The sequence below is a fragment of the Moschus berezovskii genome, chromosome 7 (assembly GCF_049115385.1).
Source record: "Moschus berezovskii isolate FMDL1 chromosome 7, NW_MosBer_1.0, whole genome shotgun sequence".
NCBI lineage: Eukaryota > Metazoa > Chordata > Mammalia > Artiodactyla > Moschidae > Moschus > Moschus berezovskii.
The window spans coordinates 108,953,757-108,980,020 of record NC_142466.1 but is presented as its reverse complement, the minus strand read 5'-3'; the positions used below and the strand labels follow the sequence as shown (position 1 = coordinate 108,980,020).

At 37.3% G+C, this 26,264-nt stretch overlaps 1 protein-coding gene and 1 pseudogene across 8 annotated transcripts in view; both read left to right on the top strand.

The window, feature by feature from the left end:
* The window catches only part of LOC148777501 (immunoglobulin-binding protein 1 pseudogene), a 33,595-nt pseudogene extending 26,889 nt beyond the window's left edge, over nt 1–6,706 (top strand). For both annotated transcript variants that reach the window (XR_016037909.1, XR_016037910.1), the window contains exon 3: nt 5,485–6,706. The product of XR_016037909.1 is annotated as an immunoglobulin-binding protein 1 pseudogene, transcript variant X1 (transcript). The remainder of the gene's footprint in view (nt 1–5,484) is intronic.
* PTBP3 (polypyrimidine tract binding protein 3) overlaps nt 1–26,264 on the top strand; it is a 92,328-nt gene that overhangs the window by 26,976 nt on the left and 39,088 nt on the right. For 4 of the 6 annotated variants that reach the window (XM_055427591.2, XM_055427590.2, XM_055427589.2 and 1 more), the window contains 2 exons: nt 15,171–15,340; nt 17,890–18,036. In XM_055427591.2, coding sequence (XP_055283566.1) covers nt 15,171–15,340; nt 17,890–18,036 — 317 coding nt within the window. Of the gene's footprint in view, nt 1–6,851; nt 11,784–15,170; nt 15,341–17,889; nt 18,037–26,264 lie in introns of those variants that run through there. The other 2 variants (XM_055427592.2, XM_055427593.2) reach the window with 2 other exon arrangements.

Below are 26,264 nucleotides of genomic sequence, written 5' to 3'. Positions count from 1 at the left end.
AATGTTTTACACTTGTCTACATAAATCATATGCTTTGCCTTCTAAATGTAATCTTAGGAATGATGGCAGAGACTATTTATTGTGTACCCGAATACTTTCTGTTTTCTTAAGCAACAGAGCCCTGATTTTTATCAGGGCATGTTGTCACCCAGATTAAATGACTGCTTTTCTAGTCTTCCTTATACCTAGGTGTGGTCATGTAATTGAGTGCTGTCTAGCAAGATATAAGTGGAAGTGTTACATTTCTACATGGGTTTTCCTCTTTTATCTTTCTGCCTATAGGAGTACTAGCTTCCATCTGTGAGAAAAATGCTCCAGAAATCTTCCTTTGAATGTTTTGCTGAATATTAAGCCACACATGCCTGACCAGTAGGGGTGGTATTTCAGCTCTACCATAAAGACTGTTCTAAACGCACCTTAACAAGACTTAAAAACAATCTATTAAACAATTAAATGATCTGAAAGTAACTTTTTTCCTGAAAGGAATCTGGCACTTTAAAGGAATGAAACAAATGCTAGTGCTCACAATGTTGAGCATTCAACCAAAAATTGCAAGACATGGAATGAACCACAAAATTGTGACCCATAGCTAGAAGAAAAATCAGTCAACAGAAACAGGTTTAAAAAAAATGAAAGATGATGAAATTAGCAGATTTGGACTTTGGAACAGTTATTAAAGTATGTGAAATGATTTTAAAGGAAAATATCAACAAGGAGAAAATTAAAATCAAATGGAACTTCTAGAGATAAAAATATAACATCTAAAAAGAAACAGGCATGGCTTTAACAGCACTAATACTCTGTAAAAGAAATAATCAGCGAATTTAAAATCAACAGTAGAAACTAAACAGAGACCAAAAATACTGGAAAAAAAAAATCAGAACCTTAGTAACCTGTAGAACAAAGTAAAGGGGTTCTAAACATATGTATATTTGAAGTCCCAGAAAGAAAGATGGGGGTTGGGAAACTTATATGTCTAAAGAAATGATGACCAAAAATATTCCAAATTTGGTGGAAACTGTAAACCCACATATCCAAGAAGTTCAGTGAACCACAGGCAGGATAAACACAGTGGAAACCACACCAAGGCTTATCATAATCAAATTGCTGAAAACCAGGAATGCAGAACAAATCTTAAAAGTAGCCAGAGGAAAAAAAGTCACATTTTTCAGAGAAACAAAGATAAGAGTAACGAGAGTTCTTGCCCCCAAATGGTGCAAGTCAGAAGACAGTGGAGAAACATCTTCAAAGTACTGAAGATAAATAACAATCACACTGAAATTTTATGTCCAGTTAAAATATTTTCAAAAATAAAAGCTAAAGCTTTTTTGAGGCACACAAAAGCTGAGAGCATTTGTTAGTAACAGACTTAAATTTTATGAAACAGTAAAGGAAATTCCTCAGACTTGAGGAAAATGATACCAGGTGGAAATTTGGGTCTATACAAAGTGGTAAATATGTGGATATGTGGCTTTTCTTCCTCATGTTTTTGGTTAAGTTCAAAGATAATTGAGGGATTCTGGGAAGGTGATAGAGTAAGAAGCATCAGGATCTTTCTCCCTAAAGGACAATTGGGCTGGCAGAATCTGCCTGTAACTAATTTGGAACTCTGGAGTCTTTTGAAGGCCTGTGAGTTCCAGGGGAAGACTTGGAAGGTAAATTGTGGTTAATTATGGTCAATTTTAACTCTCAGCACAGTAGCAGCTACCATCCCTCACCCTCAGTCAGATGGCAGGCAGCTGTGTGAGTTCCAGAGCAGCTTACAAATAGGAGCCAGGGTGGGCAAGAATGATCTTGTCTGTCAGCTTCAAGGATCTGTGCTCTGATTGCTCCTTCTGATCTCAGATGCGACGAGGCAGGCAGCCATTGTTCTTGCATCTCCCCCTTTTGTCAGCACCCCTCACCCCCAGTACATGTGACTTGCAGAGGATATAAAGGGTTGGTGTTTTCCACACCTTCCTCCCCTTCATTTGCCTTCCCCTGCCCTCTTTGGGAAGCAAATATTACAGACTAGGACATTTAAAAAACAACTGCATCTACAGAGAAAATTAGAAAGTAATAGTGCGTGCCCAGGAAAAAGCTCAGAAGACACTTGAGAAGGATTTAAATTTACACCTTAAGCTTATTCTTGGCATGGAAACAGTCCAAAAGAATCAGAAAAACAGTAACACAGACAAGAAAACCCTGAGAAAAGGGACGAATCTGATTTCCAGCATTACCACAATACCAAATTTGATGAAAAATACGAATATAAACATCTAAGAACCTTAATGTACTCCAGGTAAGGTGAATTCGATGAGACCCACACTGGGACACATTTGAAACCAAACTTTTGGAAGTCAGAGATAAAGAGAGAATCCAAAAAACATTAAGAGAGAATTGACTCATCACATGCAAGGTATCCTTAATAAGAATATGAGCAGATTTTTCTTCAGGAACTTGGACAAAAGTCAGTGGGCCAGTATATTCAAAGTTCTAAAAGAATGTAACTGTTAACCAAGTATCCTATGTTTGGTAAATTTGTCCTTCAAAAGTGAGAGAGAAATTAAGACATTCCCAGATGAGTAAAAACTGAAGAAGTTTGTTAGTTAACTAGTTCTGCCCTGCAAGAAATATTCAAAGGAGTCCCTTGGGGTGAAATGAAAAGACATTAGACAGTAGCTCAAAGCCATTTGAGGAAATAAAGATCTCAGTGAATGCCATTGTAAAAGCCTGTATCATTCAAACAGTGGTTTGTAATCCACTTTTTCTTTTCTGCAGATTTAAGGGCCTAATGCACTTTTTAAAAAAATTATTAATCTAAAAGCTCTCAAGTGACCTGGTTTGTAACTCCACATTTTGTTTTCTATATAATTTAGGAGACTGATAACATTTAAATTAATTGTTAGTTTATTTTTCTGGGCACACATTGTTTAAAGATCTACTTTTGTGATAATAGTGGAAAGGGGTGGGGACAGATCTATAAAGGAGCAGAGTTTTTGTATGTTATTGAAGTTAAGCTGGACTAAATTCAAATTAGAGTGTTATAACTTTAGGATGTTAAAGTAATCCCCATGGTAACCATAAAGAACATAGCTATCTAAAATGCTCAAAAAGAAATGAGACAGAATACTTAGAGTAGACAGAATCTTAGAGAGAGAGTAGAATGGTGGTTGCTAGGGACTAGAAGAAGAGGGTTTACGGAGCTGCATTTAATGGATATAGAATTTCAGTTTTATCAACACAAGGTGAAAAGTGCTGTGGAAATGAATGGTTGTGATAGTTGCGCATTATGAATGTATTTAACATCATTGAATTCTGTGTTTAAAGATAGTGATTTTATGTGTATTATACCATAGTAAAAAAACTTGTGGAAAAAACTAGAATGCTCTCTATGGAAAGCTCCATAAGATACAAGTGATTTAAACAAGATGCAAAAAGAAGAAAAGGTAATTGACTATTTAAAGCAAGATAAAATTAATACAGTCGGGGGGTTGTAGCAGATGTGAAGTACAATATATGACAGTAATACAAAGGATATGTATGATAAGGGAAACAGATGTATACTTTGAAAAGTTCTTACATAATACCTATGTATTATAGTATTATTTTAAGGTAGACTGGGGTAAGTTAAAGAAGTTATTGTTGATTAAACTCCAGAGCAATCACTTAAAAAAAACTTAACCAAAAAAGTAAACATTATAATTGAAAAAAAGTAAACATTATAATTGAAAAAAAGTAAACATTATAATTGAAAACCAGAGTTTATCTGCCATTATGTGCATATCTTATGTGTGATGTGTTATATTTTCTTGATAAATTGATCCCTTTATCATTATGAAGTGTCTTTCTTTATTCCTGGTGATACTCCTTTTCCTGAAGTCTACTTTGATATTAAGTATAGCCATCTTTCTTATGATTAGTGTTTACATATTTATCTTTTCTCATCTTTATAGCTTTAACCTGAGATTTTTATATTTAAAATGAGTTTCTTATTCACACCATATAATTGAATTTTGCTTTTATCCAGACCGTTGTAACTTTTTTCAATTGGAATCTTTATGCCATTTTCACTTAATACAATTATTGATATGGTTGGGTTTAAATCTGTCATCTTGCTATTTGTTTTCTATTTATATTCATTCTGTTTCTGCTTTGTGTCCTGGCTTTCTTTAGATTATTTTTTATATTCCATTTTATTTATCATTTATTACTTTGTGTTCTATATATTTATTTATATTTCTTGATACATATATATTTTTTTCACCTAATTATAGAGCTTCAGGATACATAAAGAATACTAACAACTAAACAAAGAAATAGAAAAGTCCACAATTATAGCTGGAGATTTCAATACTCCTCTCTCAGTAATTGATAGCCCAGTATATAAAAGTCAGTAAGGATACAGAACAGGGGTTAGCAAATTCTCCTGTTGGCCAGATCCATTCCAGTTGCTCATTTTGTATTGCCCATGAACTGAGACTGATTTTTACATTAAAAAATTAACTATATACCTCACATTATTCTGTTTAAATTTTTTATTATTATTATTTTTTGACCCTATGGCACAGCATGTGGGATCTTAGTTCCTCAACCAAGGATTGACTGGAGCCCCCTACCTTGAAAGCATGGAATCTTAACCAGTAGACCACCAGGGAAGTCCCTGATTTTTGCACTTTAAATGGTGAAAAACACAAAGAATATTTTGTTGTGATTGTGAAACTTACGTGAAATTAAATTTTATTGTCTATATATAAAGTTTTATTTGAACACAGTCATGCCCACTTGTTTACATATTACCTCTGGCTGCTTTCATTTTTTAACTGCAGAGATGAATAGCTGGGTCAGAGCCTGTATGGCCCACAAAGTCTAAAATATTTATGTGACCCTTTAAAAGAAGTCTGTAGGTCCTCTAATACTGAAGTTTTCAGTACTTTCAACCAGCTTGACCTAATTGACAGAATAGTCTCCCCAGCGCCATCATGGTACATACTCAAGTTCACATGAAATGGTCTGCAAGGTAGACTATATGCTGGGTCCTTAAATAGTTCTCAGTTAAATATGAGTGCATTAAAATTAGATATTAGAGTTGTATTAGAACTAGACATTTAAAAAAATGATACTCAAATATTTGAGAAGAAATCTCCAATTGCTTAGAAAAAGAAAGTAATACAGGTATACATATACATATATACCCTTCTTTTTGAACCTCTCTCCCATCTCCCTCCCCATCCCATCCCTCCATGTTGACACAGAGCCCCTATTTGAGTTTCCTGAGAAATACAGCAAATTCCCATTGGCTATCTATTTTACATATGGTAATGTAAGTTTCCATGTTACTCTCTCCATACATCTAACCCTCTCCTCCCCTATGTATATATGTATACATACATATATATGTCTATCTATGGCTGATTCATGTTGAGGTTTGACAGAAAACAGCAAAATTCTGTAAAGCAATTATCCTTCAATTAAAAATAAATTTGGGGTTCCTCCCTCCCTAAGATGGCAGCAGCCGAAGACGAGTTACTGCTCCCGCGGCTCCCCGAGCTGTTCGAAACCAGCAAGCAGCTTTTGGACGAAGTGGAAATAGCAGCTGAACCCACCGGCTCCCGAATAATCCAAGATAAGGTGTTAAAAGGACTGGATCTCCTGAAGAAGGCTGCTGAAATGTTGTCACAACTCGACTTGTTTAGTCAAAATGAAGATTTGGAGGAGATCGCGTCCACCGACCTGAAGTACCTGATGGTGCCAGCATTTCAAGGAGCGTTCGCCATGAAACAAGTCAGTCCCAGCAAGCGTCTAGATCATTTGCAGTGGGCTCGAGAACACTTTTTAAACTACTTAACTCAGTGCCAGTACTATCATGTGGCAAAGTTTGAGCTGCCCCAAACCAAGACCAACTTAGCTGAAAATAACACTGCTAATTCCTCCATGGCCTATCCTAGCATCGTTGCTATGGCATCTCAGAGACAGGCTAAAAAAGAGAGATACAAGCAGAAGAAGGAGGTGGAGCATAGGTTGTCCACACTGAAATCTGCTGTGGAAAGTGGTCAAGCAGATGATGAGCATGTTCGTGAATATTACCTCCTTCACCTTCGAAGGTGGATTGGTATCAGCTTGGAAGAGATTGAGAGCATTGACCAGGAGATAAAGATCTTGAGAGAAAAAGACTCCACAAACAAGGCATCAGCTTCTCAGTCATCTCATCAGGACAGGCCTCCAGTGAAACCATTTGTTCTCACTCAGAACGTGGCCCAAGCCAAAGTATTTGGAGCTGGTTATCCAAGTCTGGCATCAATGACAGTGAATGACTGGTATGAGCAGCATCAGAAATTTGGAGCATTACCAGATCAGGGAATAGCCAAGACAATGTCAGAGTTCAAAAGAGCAGCTCAGCAACAAGGTCAGGAGCATGAGGAAGACGAGGATGATGAGCAGGCAGTCCGCAGAGCTCGTGGGTGGGATGACTGGAAGGACACCCATCCTAGAGGCTATGGCAACCGGCAGAACATGGGTTAGCCGCCCCGCAACAGGGACAGGACAACAGGGGCTTACATCTTCCCCGCCAAGGACAGTGGTGTCTCCCCCTCCCTGGTCTTCTGCTTCAGCTCTGTACAATGAAGGCAGAGATGCTTAGTCTTGCTTAGCGTTCAATAAAATGTCAACCAATGAAGTGTGTATTTGTACCCTAAATGATAAGCCAGAAATCTTATTTTGGCATTAATCATTCTCATTGTGGTATATTTTAATTTTCTTCAGTGGAAAAAAAAGAGGACTGAGAAATGGCTCTGTATAATCAATCAAGGGTTGTATGAATTATCTTAAAAAAACAAAAAGGTCCCTTCTATCACATGCACCTTGCAGAAAATAAATAAGTAAAACAATTTTAAAAAAGGAAAGTAACACATAATCCACGGATCAAATAAGAAAACACAAGGGAAATTAGAAGATATTTTGAAGTGAATTAAAAGGAAAACATGGCTTACTAAAGTTTAGAAGATTCAGCTAGAGCTGTTCTTAGGAGAAAGTTTACATCTTTAAATGTTTTATTAGAAAAGGAGAAAATGTCTAAAATGAATAAGCTTCTAAGTGTAGCATAAGAAGGGCAAATTAAACCCCAAGTAAATAGAGGAATGAAAATATTAAATATGAAAATAAAAGTTAATGATGAAGAAAATGAGGATTAATGAAAGCAGTAGCTGGTTTTTAATAAGTAAAATTAATAAACTTCTAGGTAGACAGAAAAAGAAGGTAAGTTACCAGTATCAAGAAGGATCCTGTAGACATTAGAAAGGTACTTTTATGGACTGAATACTGGAGTGGATTGCCATGTCCTCCTCCAGGGGATCTTCCTGGCCCAGGGATTGAACCTGTGTCTCTTTGGTCTCCTGCATTGGCAGATGGGTTCTTTACCACTGGTGCCACCTGGCAAGACCTGGAGAAGTTATTTGAAATCCTAAAAAATAATTAAAAGTGCTGCATTCAATATGCCAGCAAATTTGGAAAACTCAGCAGTGGCCACAGGACTGGAAAAGGTCAGTTTTCATTTCAAGAGAAAGGCAATGCCAAAAAATTTTCAAACTACTGCACAATTGCACTCATCTCATCCACTAGCAAAGTAATGCTCAAAATTCTCCAAGCCAGGCTTCAACAGTATGTGAACCCTGAACTTCCAGAACTTCAAGCTGGATTTAGAAAAGGCAGAGGAACCAGAGATCAAATTGCTGACATTTGCTGGATCATCAAAAAAGCAAGAATGAAGTTGACCAATCGTGTCTGATTCCTTGCGATCCCGTGGACTGGGCCTACCAGGTTCCTCCATCCATGGAATTTTCCAGGCAAGAGTTCTGGAGTGGGTTGCCATTTCCTTCTCCAGGGGATATTCCTGACCCAGGAATCGAACCCAGGTCCCCTGCACTGCAGGCATACTCTTTAATGCCTGAGCCACCAGGATAGCCCCCAAAGTTGTGCCTTGCCCCCCTCCCTCCTGTTTCACCATTAATAGGAAGAGACTAAGTTACAGCCCACTCTGTTTCTTGAAGGGCAAGGAAACCACCCTCATCACCAAATGGTTCTAACAGGGAAAGTGAAGTGAAAGTGAAAGTCACTCAGTCGTGTCCGACTCTCTGCAACCCCATGGACTATGCAGTCCATGGAATTCTCCAGGCCAAAATACTGGAGTGGGTAGCCTTTCCCTTCTCCAGGGGATCTTCCCAACCAGGGATCGAACCAGGTCTCCCACATTGAAGGTGGATTCTTTCCCAGCTGAGTTACCAGGGAAACCTGTGTGGATAACAACGAACTATGGAAAATTCCTCAAAAGATGGGAATACCAGAATACCTTACCTGATTCCTGAGAAATTTGTATGCAGGTCAAGTAGCAACAGGTAGAATTGGACATGAAACAATGGACTGGTTCCAAATTGGGAAAGAAGTACGTCAAGGCTGTATATTGTCACCCTGCTTATTTAACTTATATGCAGAGTACATCATGAGAAATGCCGGGCTGGAAGAAGCACAAGCTGGAATCAAGATTGCCGGGAGAAATATCAATAACCTCAGATAGGTAGATGATGCCATCCTTTGGCAGAAAACAGAGAGGAACAAAAGAGCCTCTTGATGAAACTGAAAGAGGAGAGTGAAAAATCTGACCTACCACTCAACTTTCAAAAACCTGAGATCATGGCATCTGGTCCCATCACTTCATGGCAAGTAGATGGGGAGACAGTGGAAATAGTAAGAGACTTTATTTTCTTGGGCTCCAAAATCACTGCAGATGGTGACTGCAGCCATGAAATTAAAAGACGCTTGCTCCTTGGAAGAAAAGCTATGACCAACCTAGATAGCATATTAAAAAGCAGAGACATTGCTGTGCCAACAAAAGGTCCATCTAGTCAAAGCTATGGTTTTTCCAGTGGTCATGTATGGATGTGAGAGTTGGACTATAAAGAAAGCTGAGTGCCGAAGATTTGATGCTTTTAAACAGTGGTGTTGGAGAAGACTCTTGAGAGTCCCTTGGACTACAAAGAGGTCAAAGCAGTCCATCCTAAAGGAAATCAGTCCTGAATATTCATTGGAAGGACTGATGCTAAAGCTGAAGCGCCAATACTTTGGCCACCTGATGTGAAGAGCTGACTCATTTGAAAAGACCCTGATGCTGGGAAAGATTGAAGGCAGGAGAAGGGGACAACAGGATGAGATGGTTGGATGGCATCAGCGACTCAATGGACATGAGTTTGAGCAAGCTCCAGGAGTTGCTGATGGATAGGGAAGCCCGGTGTGCTGCAGTCCATGAGGTTGCAAAAGAGTCAGACACGATTGAGCAACTGAACTGAACTGATGGGATGAATGTTTGTATACCCCTAAAATTCATATGTTTAAGCCCTTATCCCCAGAGTCTTTGGAGATGGGCCCTTTGGAGTTGGGTTCACAAAGGGATTAGTGTCTTTATAAGAAGAGATACCAAAGAGCTTGCTTTTTTCCCTCCACCCTGCCATGTGCAGACCATGTGAAAAGGTGGCTGTCTATAAGGCAGGAAAAGAGTCCTCATTAGAAAGTGACAGTGCTAACCCTTGATTTTGGACTTCTATTCTCCAAAACTGTCAGAAAGTAAATTTTTATTATATAAGTCACCCTGTCGTATTTTGTCATGGTATCCTGACCAGGTTAAGATGGATCTCAAATGAATATTATAAACAGTTTTACGCCAGGAAATTTAGATGAAGTGGACAAACTACTTGAAAAACATAAGTACAAAAGAAATAGAAAACCGGCTTCCCTGGTGTCTCAGACAGTAAAGAATCTGCCTGCAGTGTTGGAGACCTGGGTTTGATCCCTGGGTTGGAAAGATCCCGTGGAGAAAGGAATGGCTACCTATTCCAATATTCTTGCCTTGGAGAATTCCATGGACAGGGGATGGGCGGACTTCAGTCCGTGATGTTGCAAAACTCAAACACACCTTAGTGACTAAGACACAAATAGCCCTATGCCTGTTTTAAAAATCAAATTGGTAATTTAAAAATTCAGGTGCAGTTTTTTTTGTGGTCATATGAGTCATTTGTCAAAGGTTGTCAAACTCTGCATTTAATTTAGTAGGTGAGTTTTACCGTATCTAAAATCTGCCCTAATAAAGTGAAATTTTAAAAAAGATCCATATTTCTAGGATAGTTTTTCTGGTAGATCCCTTCACTTTTAAGATGGTAATATACGAATTTTTTAAAAACCTCTTCCACTTTTCTCTTTGGAACATGATTAGTATATAGTAGCCATTCAGTTCAGTTCAGTTCAGTCCAGTCGCTCAGACGTGTTCAACTCTTTGCGACCCCATGAACCTCAGCACGCCAGGCCTCCCTGTCCATCACCAACTCCCAGAGTCCACCCAGACCCATGTCCATCGAGTCAGTGATGCCATCCAGCCATCTCATCCTCTGTCGTCCCCTTCTCCTGCCCTCAATCTTTCCCAGCATCAAGGCGTTTTCAAATGAGTCAGCTCTTCATATCAGGTGGCCAAAGTATTGGAGTTTCAGCTTCAACATCAGTCCTTCCAATGAAGACCGAGGACTGATCTCCTTTAGAATGGACTGGTTGGATCTCCTTGCAGTCCAAGGGACTCTCAAGAGTCTTTTCCAACACCACAGTTCAAAAGCATCAATTCTTCGGCTCTCAGCTTTCTTTATAGTCCAACTCTCACATCCATACATGACCACTGGAAAAACCATAGCCTTGACTATATGGACCTTGGTTGGCAAAGTAATGTCTCTGCTTTTTAATATGCTGTCTAGGTTGGTCATAACTTTCCTTCCAAGGAGTAAGCGTCTTTTAACTTGATGGCTGCAATCACCATCTGCAGTGATTTTGGAGCCCAGAAAAATAAAGTCAGCCACTGTTTCCACTGTTTCCCCATCTATCTGCCATGAAGTGATGGGACCGGATGCCATGATCTTAGTTTTCTGAATGTTGAGCTTCAAGCCAACTTTTTCACTCTCCTCTTTCACTTTCATTAAGAGGCTCCTTAGTTCTCTTCACTTTCTGCCATAAGGGTGGTGTCATCTGCATATCTGAGGTTACTGATATTTCTCTCTGCAATCTTGATTCCAGTTTGTGCTTCTTCCAGCCCAGCGTTTCTCATGATGTGCTCTGCATATAACTTAAATAAGCAGGTTGACAATATACAGCCTTGACATACTCCTTTCCTATTTATAACCAGTCTGTTTTTCCATGTCCAGTTCTAACTGTTGCTTCCTGACCTGCATACAGGTTTCTCAAGAGGCAGGTCAGGTGGTCTGGTATGCCCATCTCTTTCAGAATGTTCCACAGTTTATTGTGATCCACACAGTCAAAGACTTTCGCATAGTCAATAAAGCAGAAGTAGATGTTTTTCTGGAACTCTCTTGCTTTTTCCACGATCCAGCAGATGTTGGCAATTTGATCTCTGGTTCCTCTGCCTTTTCTAAGACCAGCTTGAACATCTGGAAGTTCATGGTTCACATATTGCTAAAGCCTGGCTTGGAGAATTTTAAGCATGACTTTACTAGCATGTGAGATGAGTGCAATTGTGTAGTAGTTTGAGCATTCTTTGGCATTCCCTTTCTTTGGGATTGGAATGGAAACCTACCTTTTCCAGTCCTGTGGCCACTGCTGATTTTCCAAATTTGCTGGCATATTGAGTACAGCACTTTCATAGCATTGTCTTTCAGGATTTGAAATAGCTCAACTGGAATTCCATCACCTCCACTAGCTTTGTTCGTAGTGATGCTTCCTAAGGCCCACTTGACTTCACATTCCAGGATGTCTGGCTGTAGGTGAGTGATCACACCATCATGATTATCTGGGTCGTGAAGATCATTTTTGTACAGTTCTTCTGTGTATTCTTGCCACCTGTTCTTATTATCTTCTGCTTCTGTTAGGTCCCTACCATTTCTGTCCTTTATTGAGCCCATCTTTGCATGAAATGTTCCCTTGATATCTCTAATTTTCTTGAAGAAATCTCTAGTCTTCAGGAAGCCATTCAGTAGCCATTCAGGAAGTTTCTATCAAAAAGTATAAGATTTATTCAAGTTAAGTATATTGAATGCTTATTTTCATAATACAGTTTTCGGAAAGTCTTTTTAATCTTTCATATAGAGAATAATTTGTCAAAGTTGCAAATTCAGTACAGTAGAATTTCCTTGTTTCCTCTTTAATTAAATTATGATTCCATATATGCTTATATGCCTTTCCATTTTTAAATTGTTATATTTATCTAGTCTTTAATTATAACCTTTTCTAGGTCATCTAGATGAGTAGTTCTCTAGGTTTTTAGATTTCATAGACTAAGAAAATTTTGAATTAACTTGAGCAATGTCTTAATTTTGCACAGTTAGGACATCAAGAGAAAAAAGCCACTGTTGTCTACAATCTTCATTTTAGCACCAAAAAAAGTAGAAAGAGCTTACTTTCCAGGTAAAATAAGCCCTCTTAAGAAAATTGAGACATATATTGTTGATCTCTTTGTAATGGGCATTACATATAGCATTTAAATATTAATGGTATGTAATTTAATTTTCCAAATACTCAAACTACAATTTCTAAATACTGTTGTTACACTCATTTTATAGAAAAAGAATCTGAGGCTGTTATATCAGAACAAGATGTCTGGTTTTGTAGCTCATGCTTTTAACATAGGGCAGAGACTTTTATAACACAGAACAACTAAGAACCTGAAATAGTTATGTATGTGCATACTTCTTGATAAAAAAATTTGTCACGATTGGTCTTTATTTGATAGTGCAGTTCAGGTTCAAGTAGCTTGCGTAGGTACTCATTTTATTTCACACATGGTTTTGCAGAGATTATGAACACCTCAGTTAAAGAAATAACCTTCTTAATGTTCATTCATTTGTTTTGGATTATTCTGGGTAAACTGCTAAAAGCCTTTGCTCCTAAGGATGGTTTTCTAGTCTTTTAACACCTTATGCTGATAAGAATGTACAAGGTTGTGGTATTGTTGTCTAGCCATCTAGGCTTACAGAGAGGGGAGGTGCAAAAAGGCACTTCATGCTTGACTTTCTGTCTAGGAGGTGATAATTTAGCATTTAATTTAGTGACAGTGTTATCACTATAACCCTCATAAATCTGCATATACTCTGAAAATTTATTGTCATCATCAAGTTGCTTAGTTTTTTTTCTAGGGATGGTAACACAGTTTGAGATTTTTGTGATTAAAATATTACCTTTAAACTTAAGTTTGAATAATGCTCTTTTCATTTCCTAGTTGTGTACAAAAATTATTTAATCTCTGATCTGTTAAATCTCTTCATCTGTTAAAGTTAATAAGATGTAATTTAATGTATTTTTATGTATCAACTCCAGTGAGGCAGTGTAAATGAAAAGTAGAAGTTAAGGATCTTTTTAGGTAGTTGGAAGCCTGTCAGGGTTTTTAGAACAGGATAATTAGGATGATAAGATCTTGGTGGAAGTGGAGGGAGTGAGACTAGAGGAAGGCAGAGTAGAAGGGGTCATAGGTCATAGGGATCATAGGTGAGGTGACATTGAGAGTCGAGGTGAAAGTGGAATCAGTTATTTTGGAGGGAAAAATCAATGTTTCATGATGATTCATGAGGCAGAAGGAACCTTTTGACCCCCAGAAATTAAATACTTGATTTCCAGTAAGTATTTGCTGATTATTTTCCACACACTGTCCTAGGCATTTGCTGTATACAGGCGCAGACCTGTAAGGACCTCTTCGAATTGATAGTATTGATATGATGTTCCCTGCGTTCATGAACATAGAGAATTTGGGAGCAAGTGCTAGTTTTGGTATTAAAGTGAAGTTGCTCAGTCGTGTCTGACTCTTTGCAACCCCATGGACTGTAGCCTACCAGGCTCCTCTGTCCATGGGATTTTCCAGTCAAGAACACTGGAGTGGGTTGCCATTTCCTTCTCTAGGAGATCTTCCCGACCCAGAGATTGAGCCCAGGTCTCCAGCATTGTAGACACATGCTTTTACCATCTGAGCCACCAGGGAAGTTTTGGTATTAAGTCAACCTATTTACCTGTAAGCAAGTGGTGTTCTGTGCCATGGGAATGGGTACAAAATATTGCCAAGACTTTTATGTGGTCCTCATGAAATTTGTTTATTTAGGGTCACAGACATATGACTGTTTTTTAGTGTTTTAGAAGTTTTTTTAGTATTTAGAAAAATGGTAATCTCAGGTGTTCGGAAAGATTATATTTTTCTTCTAATAGTGCTAAGTATGGTATTTAAAAAAAGCACTTATCATGAAACTTTGGCTTTTAGATAATTTGCATTCAGTCTTACGTGGTGCTATTTCTGGGGGGGAAAAAACCTTCCTGAATCTTATGTACATAAATTTGACTACTTGTTACAGGCTTGTCAGTTCTAGTTACTGTCAGTGTTAAAACATAAGCTTTAAATAAAATTTGGCTATAAACTGGCATACTGGATTACAACAGTGGTTCTCAAACTTTAGGTTGCTTCAGAATCTTCTAGAGAGCTTGTAAAAACATAGGTTGCTGGGATGTTTCTGATTCAGTAGGTCTGAAATGGGCTAAAAATTTGCATTTCCAAAAGGAGATGATACTTATGTTAAGAGCTGCCTATTATAAAGAATAGGATTATCCTAAGGAAATCACAGTTTAGCTTCTGAAAGTACTTTAAAAAGTGAACTGGCAAAAATTGTATAATGCCTGAGAAACTTATTTCATAAACATGCATCTCAAGTCCAAATCCTTGTAGGGTGTGATAAACATGAAATTTTTATTACCATCTATCCTAAAAGTTTATATTCTGTTTAATTAGTAATAGGACAAACCAGAAAAACATCTTTTAAGATACATTAAAGATAATATAAGTGTTGTTTTCTATTCACAGCAAATAGTTGACCATTTAGAGGTTTTTGGTACCTCAACATATGTAATTCATTTATCCAGCACTTTTCCTTAAAGTTAAAAATCCAAATTCAGTTTTTTAAAAAATTCACCTGCAGTGAAAATTTAAAAAAAAAACCCACTCATTGAAAAGTGGATGGTTTTGTTTTCAACTGTCTTCTACTCTTCTCCCATCAGCCCGTAGTTCCTGAATTTCAAAACCTGAAACTCTTGGAAGATCAAATGTGATGATACGGTTAATGTAGTATGTCAACCCAAATTAGTTTCAGTAATTAAAAAACAAATCTTGTATTTTTTAGCTAATGGGAATGACAACAAGAAATTTAAAGGAGATAGACCTCCCTGTTCGCCTTCCCGTGTTCTCCATCTTCGCAAAATTCCAAGTGATGTCACCGAAGCAGAGGTCATATCATTAGGTCTACCATTTGGCAAAGTAACTAATCTTTTGATGTTGAAAGGAAAAAGCCAGGTATGTAAGTTTTAAAGATTGACCCACAATTATAATCTCTGGGTGTTAGTGGAAAAAAAAAAAATTATTTTTAAGGGAATTCCCTGGTAGTCCAGTGGTTAGGACTCTGTGCTTTCACTGCCAAAGGTGCAGGTTCAATCCCTGCTGGGGGAACTAAGATCCTGCAAAGTACAGCCAAAATTAAAAAAATGAAAGCTTTTTCTTGAACTTTTTTTCTAAATTTTATTCTGATTACATAGGTTTTTAAAATAGAACTTTTTTAATGACAGGAAGCAGTAAACAAAAATATACAAAACAGGATTCTCTCTTATTTATTATCTTGACCAAACATATTTTACATTCTTAATTACAAAATGGTTTATGAAAATATCCTGTGATTATCAGAAGAGACTGGATTGTTTACCATCCCACATTGGATAATGATGTCTGATTCTGACCCCATCTTTAGTAAACTATTTAAATTAACAGCCTTGTTTAAGGTAGTTGGAGTTATTAAGAACTGGAGAAGTTAAATAGTATGTCTTAGTATTCAGTCGTTGTGTTTATACTTTTTTCTTACATCTTTTAGAGGTAGTGTAGGCGCTTGGATCTTAATTTTCTTTACAGATGCCACTATTGAGAATAGTATGGTTTGCAGTTTGAAAAGAGCCAACGTGACCATGTCTAATGGCTAACAGGCACATGTTACGTACATTATTATGTTTTGTGTAGTATATCCTATATTTTATGTCAGATAACTCTTGAGAGGCAGCAGGCAGTGTGACAATTTCCTTTGTTTCTGCTATTGGTTCTAGGTTTATATTTTTCTGTAGTGCTAACTGATTGCTGTTAATTGCTTGTCTTTTGATCTAAATCCTGTTCAGAAAATACCTTGTTAGTAATTTACTTCAGCAAGAGATTCTGATGTGAGTCACTGTAGTAGTACTTGGAGGCATAATCATATCATGGTTCTTGGAGGTGGAGTGTTGAGGATAGAGTAAGGGTTATTTTCACCAGCCTTTTTGTGGGTAATGACTTTTGACTTTCTCTTCATCCTACTTTATGAAAGTTGATCCTTGGCTGGATACTTGGGAAAACATAAGTAATTCTTTTACTGGACTCCATGTGGAAAATTTTATTTTTACATATGAATTTTTACGTTGTATATACATATAGGAATGATTTCCTGACTAGAATCACAGTATCCAAAGACATTGTTCGCAGCCTTTCCTTTGTGTGATGTTGCAGGAGTCTCAACATTTAGTAGGGAGTTTGCAGAAAGAGATTCTCCCCATATGGTGAATATTATTAGAATACAGCTTACAAATTCTTTGTTGAAAAGATGACTTTAAAAAATCTCAAATAGTTAGGAAATACTGCCATAGCTATTTTTGTTACTTTGATCATTTTTATCTACTTCTCTTAGAAATATTAGAAAAACTGTATTACTTATACAGTTGGATAGCAGCTTTAAAGTGTATCATGGACATTTGTACCTTTTAGATACTGTGAATGACTTAAAATCTGTTTTATTCCTTGAAGATAGTGATTTGGATCATGAGTTCTTCCTGTACTTTAAATTTGAAGTGTTCTTACAGGTAGGTAGGGCTCAGAACTGTTAGTATATGTTTTATCTTCTGAACCATTGAGACAGGGTGATAAAATATGCCACCTTAAAGATCTGTAAGTATCCTATTCCTGTCACATAAGTTAATAGGAGTCATGACAGTGAGGAGAAGCCATAAACAGAATAAGGCATGAATACTAAGGAGCTTCTTCTATCTCAATTCTTTTTAGTCTTCAAATAGCTAATATCAGTAGAGTGATTCAGTTCAGTTCAGTCGCTCAGTCGTGTCCGACTCTTTGCGACCCCATGAATCACAGCACGCCAGGCCTCCCTGTCCATCACCAACTCCCGGAGTTCACTCAAACTCATGTCCATCGAGTCGGTGATGCCATCCAGCCATCTCATTCTCTGTCATCCCCGTCTCCTCCTGCCCCCAATCCTTCCTAGCATCAGACTCTTTTCCAGTGAGTCAGAGTGATTACCAGTAGCCAAAAAAGGTCACTTGAATGACCCAAATCAGTATTGACTTAATGTAGAATGGTCTCCCATTTCCCTAATTTGTACAATTGAGCCTTGGCACATGAATGTTCTAATTATATTCATAAAAAGACAAAGGAGAACAGATCATTGGAGAAATTTTTAGGAAGAAACTGAACGCGTCTTATTTATAGTAGTGATGCACACATTTATTTTCGCTTTTTTAGTTGTTTCTGAATTTTAGAAGAAACAGAAGTAAGAAGAAGACCAAAAACCACACAGAGTCATTTAATCAACTGTCAATTTCCCAATCCCAAATGCTTTATTGAACCCAACTTTTTTCAAATATGTTTTCAGTAACTATCAGTGATAACAGTTTGAAACGAAAATCTTTTCATCCCCTTGGGGGCAATATGACTTCTGTTAAGAAATGCATGAGTTATAGAGCGAGCTAGAATGACAAAATAGTTCTTAGCTGCCTTTCAAAAACAGGAGCTTTCACTTTACTTTCTTGTGTTTATTGCAGGCTTTCTTAGAAATGGCTTCTGAGGAAGCTGCTGTTACTATGGTGAATTATTACACTCCTGTTACTCCTCACCTTCGAAGCCAGCCTGTTTTTATTCAGTATTCCAATCACAGAGAACTTAAGACTGACAATCTGCCTAATCAAGCTGTAAGTATTAACATCATTTATAAAAATAGTTGTAAGAATACATGATGTAATAACTAATTTTCTGTTTTTAAGTGGAAAAAAAATCATGTGTTTTTCTTCATCATGGGATGCTCTGTTGATCAAGATTGTATATATAAATTCTTATACAAAGACTCCAATAAGAAAGCACTGCCATTTGAAACTATGTTTGAGGATATGGCCTTAGAAATGGCAGGCAATCAGTTTTGCCTTGAAACTGTTTCCATGTGGGAGGGGGGGAAGTACATTGTTAATGTCTCTTAATATCTCAGGTCTAAAGAAACTATGGAAGTCAATCCTTTCTTTTTATAGAGTATGTAACAAAGGCATTGAGAAGTTGAGTGGTGCTCCTATTGTTATATTAATAAGAATTTATATAAATATGTTCATTAAATGATTTTTGACTCCAGGATAAATGTGAAATATAGAATATGAACATTTCTTACCTAATTTTCCAGTTTTGATATAATTCATACTGAAACTTTTCTGTCTCTCCAGGTTGATTTTTTAAGTAGTTAAAATAGTAATTTGAAGTAATTAAAGGGTAGGAAAAATTTATCCACGAAGCAAATACATTTTAAAGCATAGGTTTTATATTATGCTGAGAGCATTGTTTGGCCCTGATAGTCTTGCACTAGGCAAAAGAACTCCTTCAGCTCTTTGTTTCTTTATTGAAAGTCATTATAATGCAAGCTGCTGAATTTAAATTATAGTTTTCCACATTTTTAAAAACAATGACATTTCCTGCATTCAGTCCTTAACTTATTCTAAGACATGTTAATGACATATAATAAATTATCTAAACTTGAGTAAATGAAATGTTAGATATTTTTTAATGTATAAAATTTTTTAAATAAAACATTGTCTTGTAAGTAGGATACATGCTCATGGTAAAACATTCAGACAATCCAGAAAAATAAAAAATAAACAAAAGACAATAACTGATTAACATTTTGCAAACATTTTACTGTGTACCCTTCTCTATTAAGGTTTTGCCATGTATATAATTTTATACCAATGGAATCCTAATGTTATAAGAGCTATTATTTTTTCTCTACAGTAGGTCAGTGATGTTGTTTCATGACAAGAAATACACAATTACTTCATACTTTTTATTACTTCATCATTTTTAAATGACTGCATAATACTTGCTTCAAAAGGACAGCCATAATTTATCCAGTTTCTTGTTAATAGACATTGAGATTGTTTGCAGTGTTATGCTTTTACAAATAGGGCTATAGTAGCATTCTTATTTATCTTGGCACACTTGCAGCATTATCTTATATTTTGTTTCTGGTAACAGAATTGCTGGTACTTAGCCTGTGTGTCGGAGAAGGCAATGGCAAGCCACTCCAGTACTCTTGCCTAGAAAATCCCATGGATAGAGGAGCCTGGTAGGCTGCAGTCCTTGGGGTCGCTAAGGGTCGGACACGACTGAGCGACTTCACTTTCACTTTTCACTTTCACACATTGGAGAAGGAAATGGCAGCCCACTCCAGTGTTCTTGCCTGGAGAATCCCAGGGACGGGGGAGCCTGGTGGGCTTCCGTCTATGGGGTCACACAGAGTCGGACACGACTGAAGTGACTTAGCAGCAGCAGCAGCCTGTGTGCGTTTTATGTTTTGATATACATTGCAATATTGCTTTCTGTAAAGATTATTTGCTGATTTAGGGTGCCACTGATAATATATGAGCAAGCAATTTTCCTGTCCATTTTTGTTAATATGATAATTAACAAATTATATCTTATTGTTTTACTTACTTTTATGTAATAACTTGTGAAATATTTATAGTGATTTCTATTAATGCAGTTTCCCCCCATTTTTTCAATTGTGATAAAATATGTATATAATATGAAATTTACCATTTTAATCATTTTTAAGTGTATGATTCAGTGGCATTCCCTGGTGGCTCAGACAGGAAAGAATTTGCCTGCAATGAAGGAGACTTGGTTCACTCTCTGGGTCAGGAAGATACTCTGGAGAAGCAAATGGCTACCCACTCCAGTAATCTTGCCAGGAGAATTCCATGGAGAGAGGACCCTGGTGGGCTCCAGAGAGGACCCTGGTGGGCTATAGTCTTTGGGGTTGCAAAGAGTCAGAAATTACTAAGCGAGTGAATAACACTTCAGTGGCATTAAATACACTCACATTGCACAACCTATCACCACCATCCATCTCCAGGACTTTTTCTTCTTACCAGACTGAAACTCTGTACCCATTAAATCCTGACTCCTCATTTCACACTACCCCCACCCTGGCAATTGCCATTCTGTTTTCCATCTCTGAATTTTGTTTGCTAATTCAGTTTTTAAATTATTTTTATGTAAGAGTCAAATCTCTTAAGTTGTGTTATGATCTCTCATGTGGGTACCATACTCATAAAAACCCAGTATAGCAAGATTAAAAAGTTTTTTTCTACCTATATTTTCTTATATGTGAATGTTTTGGGTGTCTTTATTTTAGTGTTTAAATTTTTGTTAAGACTGTTTTGTGGGTGGAAAGGGAAGCTAGGGTCTTTCACTTACTCCCACTGACCAGTTTCTCTTTGTTGTGGTTGAGTAACCCATTTATTATCCATTCACGTAAAACCTGTCTTTTGTCATGTTCTACTTTCTATACACAGGGTTTGCCTACCTACAACATGCCTAAATATACTTGTTAGACATGACTACACATTTTGCTTGCGTGACTTCCATCTACCCTCATGTGTGTGCTGCTCACATGGTATGCGGTCTATGTCTAATCTGGATTACCTTTTGGATTCTGTTCTGTTCCGTTCCTGTTTCAGTGTCCCTGTGGCTTAACCTACTGTTGGGCAAGGCTCAATTCTTTCCCCTCTCTTTTTAGAAATTAAATGGATAATAGGTTTTGTTTATTTTTCAGGATATATTAGAATTATTTTTATAACTCTTCAGTTCAGTTCAGTTCAGTTCAGTCGCTCAGTCGTGTCCGACTCTCTGCGACCCCATGAATCACAGCACGCCAGGCCTCCCTGTCCATCACCACCTCCCGGAGTTCACTCAAAACTCATGTCCACAGAGTCGTGATGCCATCCAGCCATCTCATTCTCTGCCGTCCCCTTCTCCTCCCGCCCCCAACCTTTCCCAGCATCAGAGTCTTTTCCAGTGAGTCAGCTCGTCGCATGAGGTGGCCAAAGTATTGCAGTTTCAGCTTTAGCATCAGTCCTTCCAATGAACACCCAGGACTCTTAACCCCCGCAAAACACAGTTGAATTGGGTTGATTTTATAGATTAATATGGAGATAATTAACATGTCTATATTGCCAACTAATCCTTTTGAGGAGGAAGTTATATTTTATTTCCTATCTCTCAGTAGAATTTTCAGTTCTCTTTCATATAAGTCATGCAGTTTTGTCATTAGTGTGATTCCTAATTATGTTAGTTTAAGTCTTGAAGAAGAAACAAACAATTTAGTAAAACTCTTAAAGACTGGGTTATTCTAAAGGGAAACAGTGAGAAATCCCAGTTGCTTGGCAACCAAAGCCAGCCCAAATGACCTAGTTTATTCTTAGATAGCCTTGATTTCTTCCCAGTACCCTTGCCATTTTGTTACTTTTGTCCATTTTTTGCATTGACTTTTGATAAAATAATGGTTTTCTTTTATTCAGAGTCCTACACAAAAGCTGAAGTCAAAATTGAAGGTACCTGTTTACATACGTACTAATGAGAGGTACCAGATGTTTTTTTATTCTGACAGCCCTCGGAAGCTGATAAATGACTGTTTCATTCTCTTTTCTTCTCTGAATAGCAAGATATGCCAGAACATACTTATGGACATACTTGGCAGAGGGTCAGGTGAATATCAACTATTTCCCTCTCTTGCTTTAAATTAAAATTAGAGCTGAAAATTTTAAATATTTTGAGGTGCAGCATTTGAGAAATGGTTGTATTAGTAGCAGTCATTTTTGTATAAACAGTTTTTCTTGATCGTGTAGGTAGAAATTTATAAATTTGCAAAATGATGACCATGGAAAAATTTTTCCTTAAAATATTTCCCCCAGAATCATCAAACTGAACATTTAAGATCTGTGAATTTTGTTGTATATTCATTTCTATCTCAACTTTAGAAATACCTTCTTTATATTTTCTAGGCATATTTAAATTTTGCATGAAGTATATATACGTTCCCAACCTCAATAAATATTTGTTGTTTTTTTTCCATCACAATAAACATTGAAAAATTATCTCCCATAGTAAGAATTCTGCTGCCTCATAATGTTTGGCATCAGATACACAGATAATATGTCTCTGTACCTGAACTGTCTTCATGTTAAGAGCACATTTCTTTTTTCTCCCCCTCACTTTGCTTTTGTCCTCAGTGAAGAGTGTCCCTCTACTTTTCATTTTCTTCCTTACATATTTTTGCCTAATTAAAAATGGAGACCAGTGTTACTTATTAGACAAATCTTTCTCAGATTTTTATTGTCAAAAGAATTTTTTTTGCATGCCTGCTATGTGGAGACTTTTGTACTCAATGCTCTTTGAAGTACTAATGCGGAGCATATTGGCAACTGTAGAATGATTAAGACAATATATACCATATCTTCTCATATTTCTCCAGTTATGCCAAAGAAGAGGGAGTGAAGGAAGAGAAACAGCAACAATAGCAACAATAACTATAATGTCGCAGGAGCAAGCATATATATGAAGTGAAGTTGCTCAGTCGTGTCCAACTCTTTGTGATCCCATAGACTGTAGTCTACCAGGCTTCTCTGTCCATGGGATTTTCCAAGCAAGAGTACTGGAGTGGGTTGCCATATAGAATTGTTTAATAAAAAGAATTGATTGAATGGTTGGTAGATGAGGAAGTAGAGTCAGTGAGGTTGGGAATTCCCTGGCGGTTCAGCGCTTAGGACTCCACACTTAGTACTAAGATCCCACAAGTCACACAATGTGGCCAAAAAAAAAAAAAAAAATCAACGCGGTTAAATTTACTTTGTTATTCAGGCTTAGTTTTGATAAGACAATTAAATCTTGAATAATAGTTTCTATTGAGATCCTCACTGTGTTGATGTTTGTTCCTAAACATTCTGAAGTGGTGAGTAACTGCTAGCTTGTTGTTTAGTAGGTTTAATATGGTAACTACTCAGTTGTTCTTTAGTCACTAAGTTGTGTCCGACTCTGTTGTGATCCTGTGGACGGTAGCCCTCCAGGCTCCTCTGTCCATGGATTCCCCAGGCAAGAATACTGGAGTGTGTTGCCATTCCCTCCTCCAGGAGATCTTCCCGGCCCAGGGATTGAACCCAAATCTCCTGCACTGGCATGTGATTTATTTACCACTGAGCCAGCCGGGAAGCCCTCAGCTGCTAGCTAAAGGTGAATAAATTTAAATAAATTAAAAATAAAAAATTCAGTTCCTCAGTTGCACCAAGTACGTTTCGAGTACTCACTAGCCACCAGTGACTAGTATCCACTATACTGTAGATGTTGAATGTTTTCATTATCACAGGAAATTCTGTTGGACAATGCTGTTTGTCTTCCATGTCTCTACTTAACCTTTCATGTATGTGTGTGTGTGTGTGTATATGCGCGAGCACTTGATACAGATATAATAACTACTTTAATGTTCTTGTTTGCTAATTCTAATCCCTGTGTTAATTGAGTCTTTTTTGAATGACCTCCGAACCTCATCATTGCCTATTTAAAGGCTTAGAGTGGGACTGTGAGCCAATTTTCAAATTTAAAAGCAGTACAACCCTGTTTTCCAAATAAAATCTTCTGGGGAGCCCAGTATAAAATAGATAAACTGCTTCGTGTGAAGCAGAATTGGGGTGCTCAGTATTTCACACACTTGACTTTACAGGCACATATATATTTAATTATATAAAATATTCAAATAATTCATATATTGTTCTCAGAGATGATTTGGAAACTGAACATTTGGCAGTTTGAGTATTACTTGGTACATAAAAGTCTTTATATGGCACAAAAATGTTGTTAAAAGATTTAAAAAAGAGTTGTATATAAGTACAAAAGTGGAAGTTGTTCAGTTATTAAGCATACAAAAAAGACTGCCACTAGAAAGACATCTATTTTAATGTTATTTTTCATAACAAAATGTTAAAAAGCTACTCATCCCACTTTCGAAAGGTGGTATAATAGTAAACTAAAATTAAAGTCATGAAAACAAAATAAATGTTAATATAAAATAACAAAGTACTGTGACACAATGCTGTGATCTTTAAAATTGCAAGTGAATACAAGATGCAGAAATGAAAGAATATGCATTAAAGTGATGGGATGTTTTTTCATTTTTTGGCACAAACATTTTATTCATTATCACTACTGTTAGGAAATTATAAGTACAGAACACAAGATTGATTAAAAACTTGCATTTAATTTCACTAATTATTAACTTAGTTATTAACCACGCTTTTTTTCTCTTCATTTCCCCCTTTTCACTCGAATAATTGTTTTAAATTTTGAGACAGTCACAAAATTTTTAAAAAGTCGTAAATATAATACGAAGAAGTTCTGATTACTTGAGGCGTTTGGGAAAAGACTGTTAGTCTGGCCTGTCTTCATTGGCCAGACTTTCAGTGTGCATTTCCTTCAAAGAAGGATATTCTTTTACAAACCAGAGTACACTGGTCAAAATCAGGAAATTAACACTGATGTATTACTTCCCTCCAACCTTCAGCCCCCATTCAAGTTTTGCCAGTTTTCCCAGTGATGTTCTAGCAGAATAAGCATTATTCAGAGTCGCATGTTCCATTTAGAAATCATATCTTCTAGTCTCCCTTTATCTGAAGCAGTAAGTTATTTTTCTTTTTTTTACTTTCATAACCTTGATACTTTTGAAATTTATGGGCTACTCATCTACTAGGCTGTCCCTCAATTTGAGTTTGTCTGATGTTTCCTTGTAATAGGATTCAGTGTATGCAGCTTTGACAGGAACATCACAGAAGTAATGCTCTTTTTTTCTCATTGCATCATATCAGGTGGCACATAATTTCAATTTGCTGCATTGCTGATGGTGTGCTCTTTGATCACTTGATATGATTGCTGTTTGCCTGGCTTCTCCACTATAAAGTTATGACTTACAAAGGGGGAAAGAAGAATATTTGAGGGGAGGTACTTTAGCAGTGTAAATAGACTGTTCCTTATCAATTGTCAATTTTTATCAGCCTGTGGACTTACAGGTTTCCTGTTTTATTTGATGGGTTTTTTATTTGTTACAGTCATTATTTTGGATCTCAAATAATGCCAGTGGGAGCCCCTTTCAAGCTGTTTTCTGTGTCCTTTTGGCTGGCTTCTGTTGTTCTTTGAAAAAACTGTTTTGCATTCTGGTACAAAACAACCACAAGAAAACCCCACAAAACTGGAAATGTTGTACACTCATTTTGTGCTTTCCTGCTCCAGTTCTAGAACTGGACATTTTTTAGAGCGCCCCGGTTCCTTTTAATAGAGCATCATATTTAGAAACTTTTCTGCCTTCCTTTTCTTGGCTTCTGACATCTTGTGCCAGGCTGCCCCTCCCTTGAATTCCTTACTCCATTTAGGCCCCACGGACTGACTTTTCTACTTGAATTATCTTTACTACATTGGCTACCTATTCCCTGCGGCTGCTTTTGGTAGTTGCTAAGTAATGTCCAACTCTTTTGTGACCCCATAGACTGTAGCCCACCAGACTCCTCTGTCCATGGGATTTCCCAGGCAAGAATACTGGAGTGGGTAGTATTCTCTTCTCCAGAGGATCTTCCCGACCCAGGGATCGAACCCGTGTCTCCTGCATTACAGGTGGATTCTTTAACACTGAGCCACCAGGGAAGGCCCCAATTCTCTGTGGCCCTCTTCTTGACTCTCCCTGGGCTCTGATAATCCTGGCTAGGCTGCTCTCCTTTGGATATCTTTCTTACCCTTCTTATGCTCCCCAGGTTCTGACAGCTGGCAGTGAGCCACCCATTCACAGATGCCTTGCTTACCTTGTTTGGGCTCAGATTCCCCTTGCCAGGCAGATGGATGCTGCGTTCCTCTTTTTGCTCAGGCTCTGATGCTCCATGCCAGGATGCCCTCCCTGCCCCACTCTGAACCACCACAGGTCCTCCATGTTTATGCCTATCATATGCCACCCAGAGGTTTTAGAACTCAATTGTTCAGAGAGGAAAAAAGAAGATGGATTTGAGTGATATATTTTTTTAAGTGGTCTTTAATGTTACTTTCACATTGCTTTCTTCCCTTTTGTTAT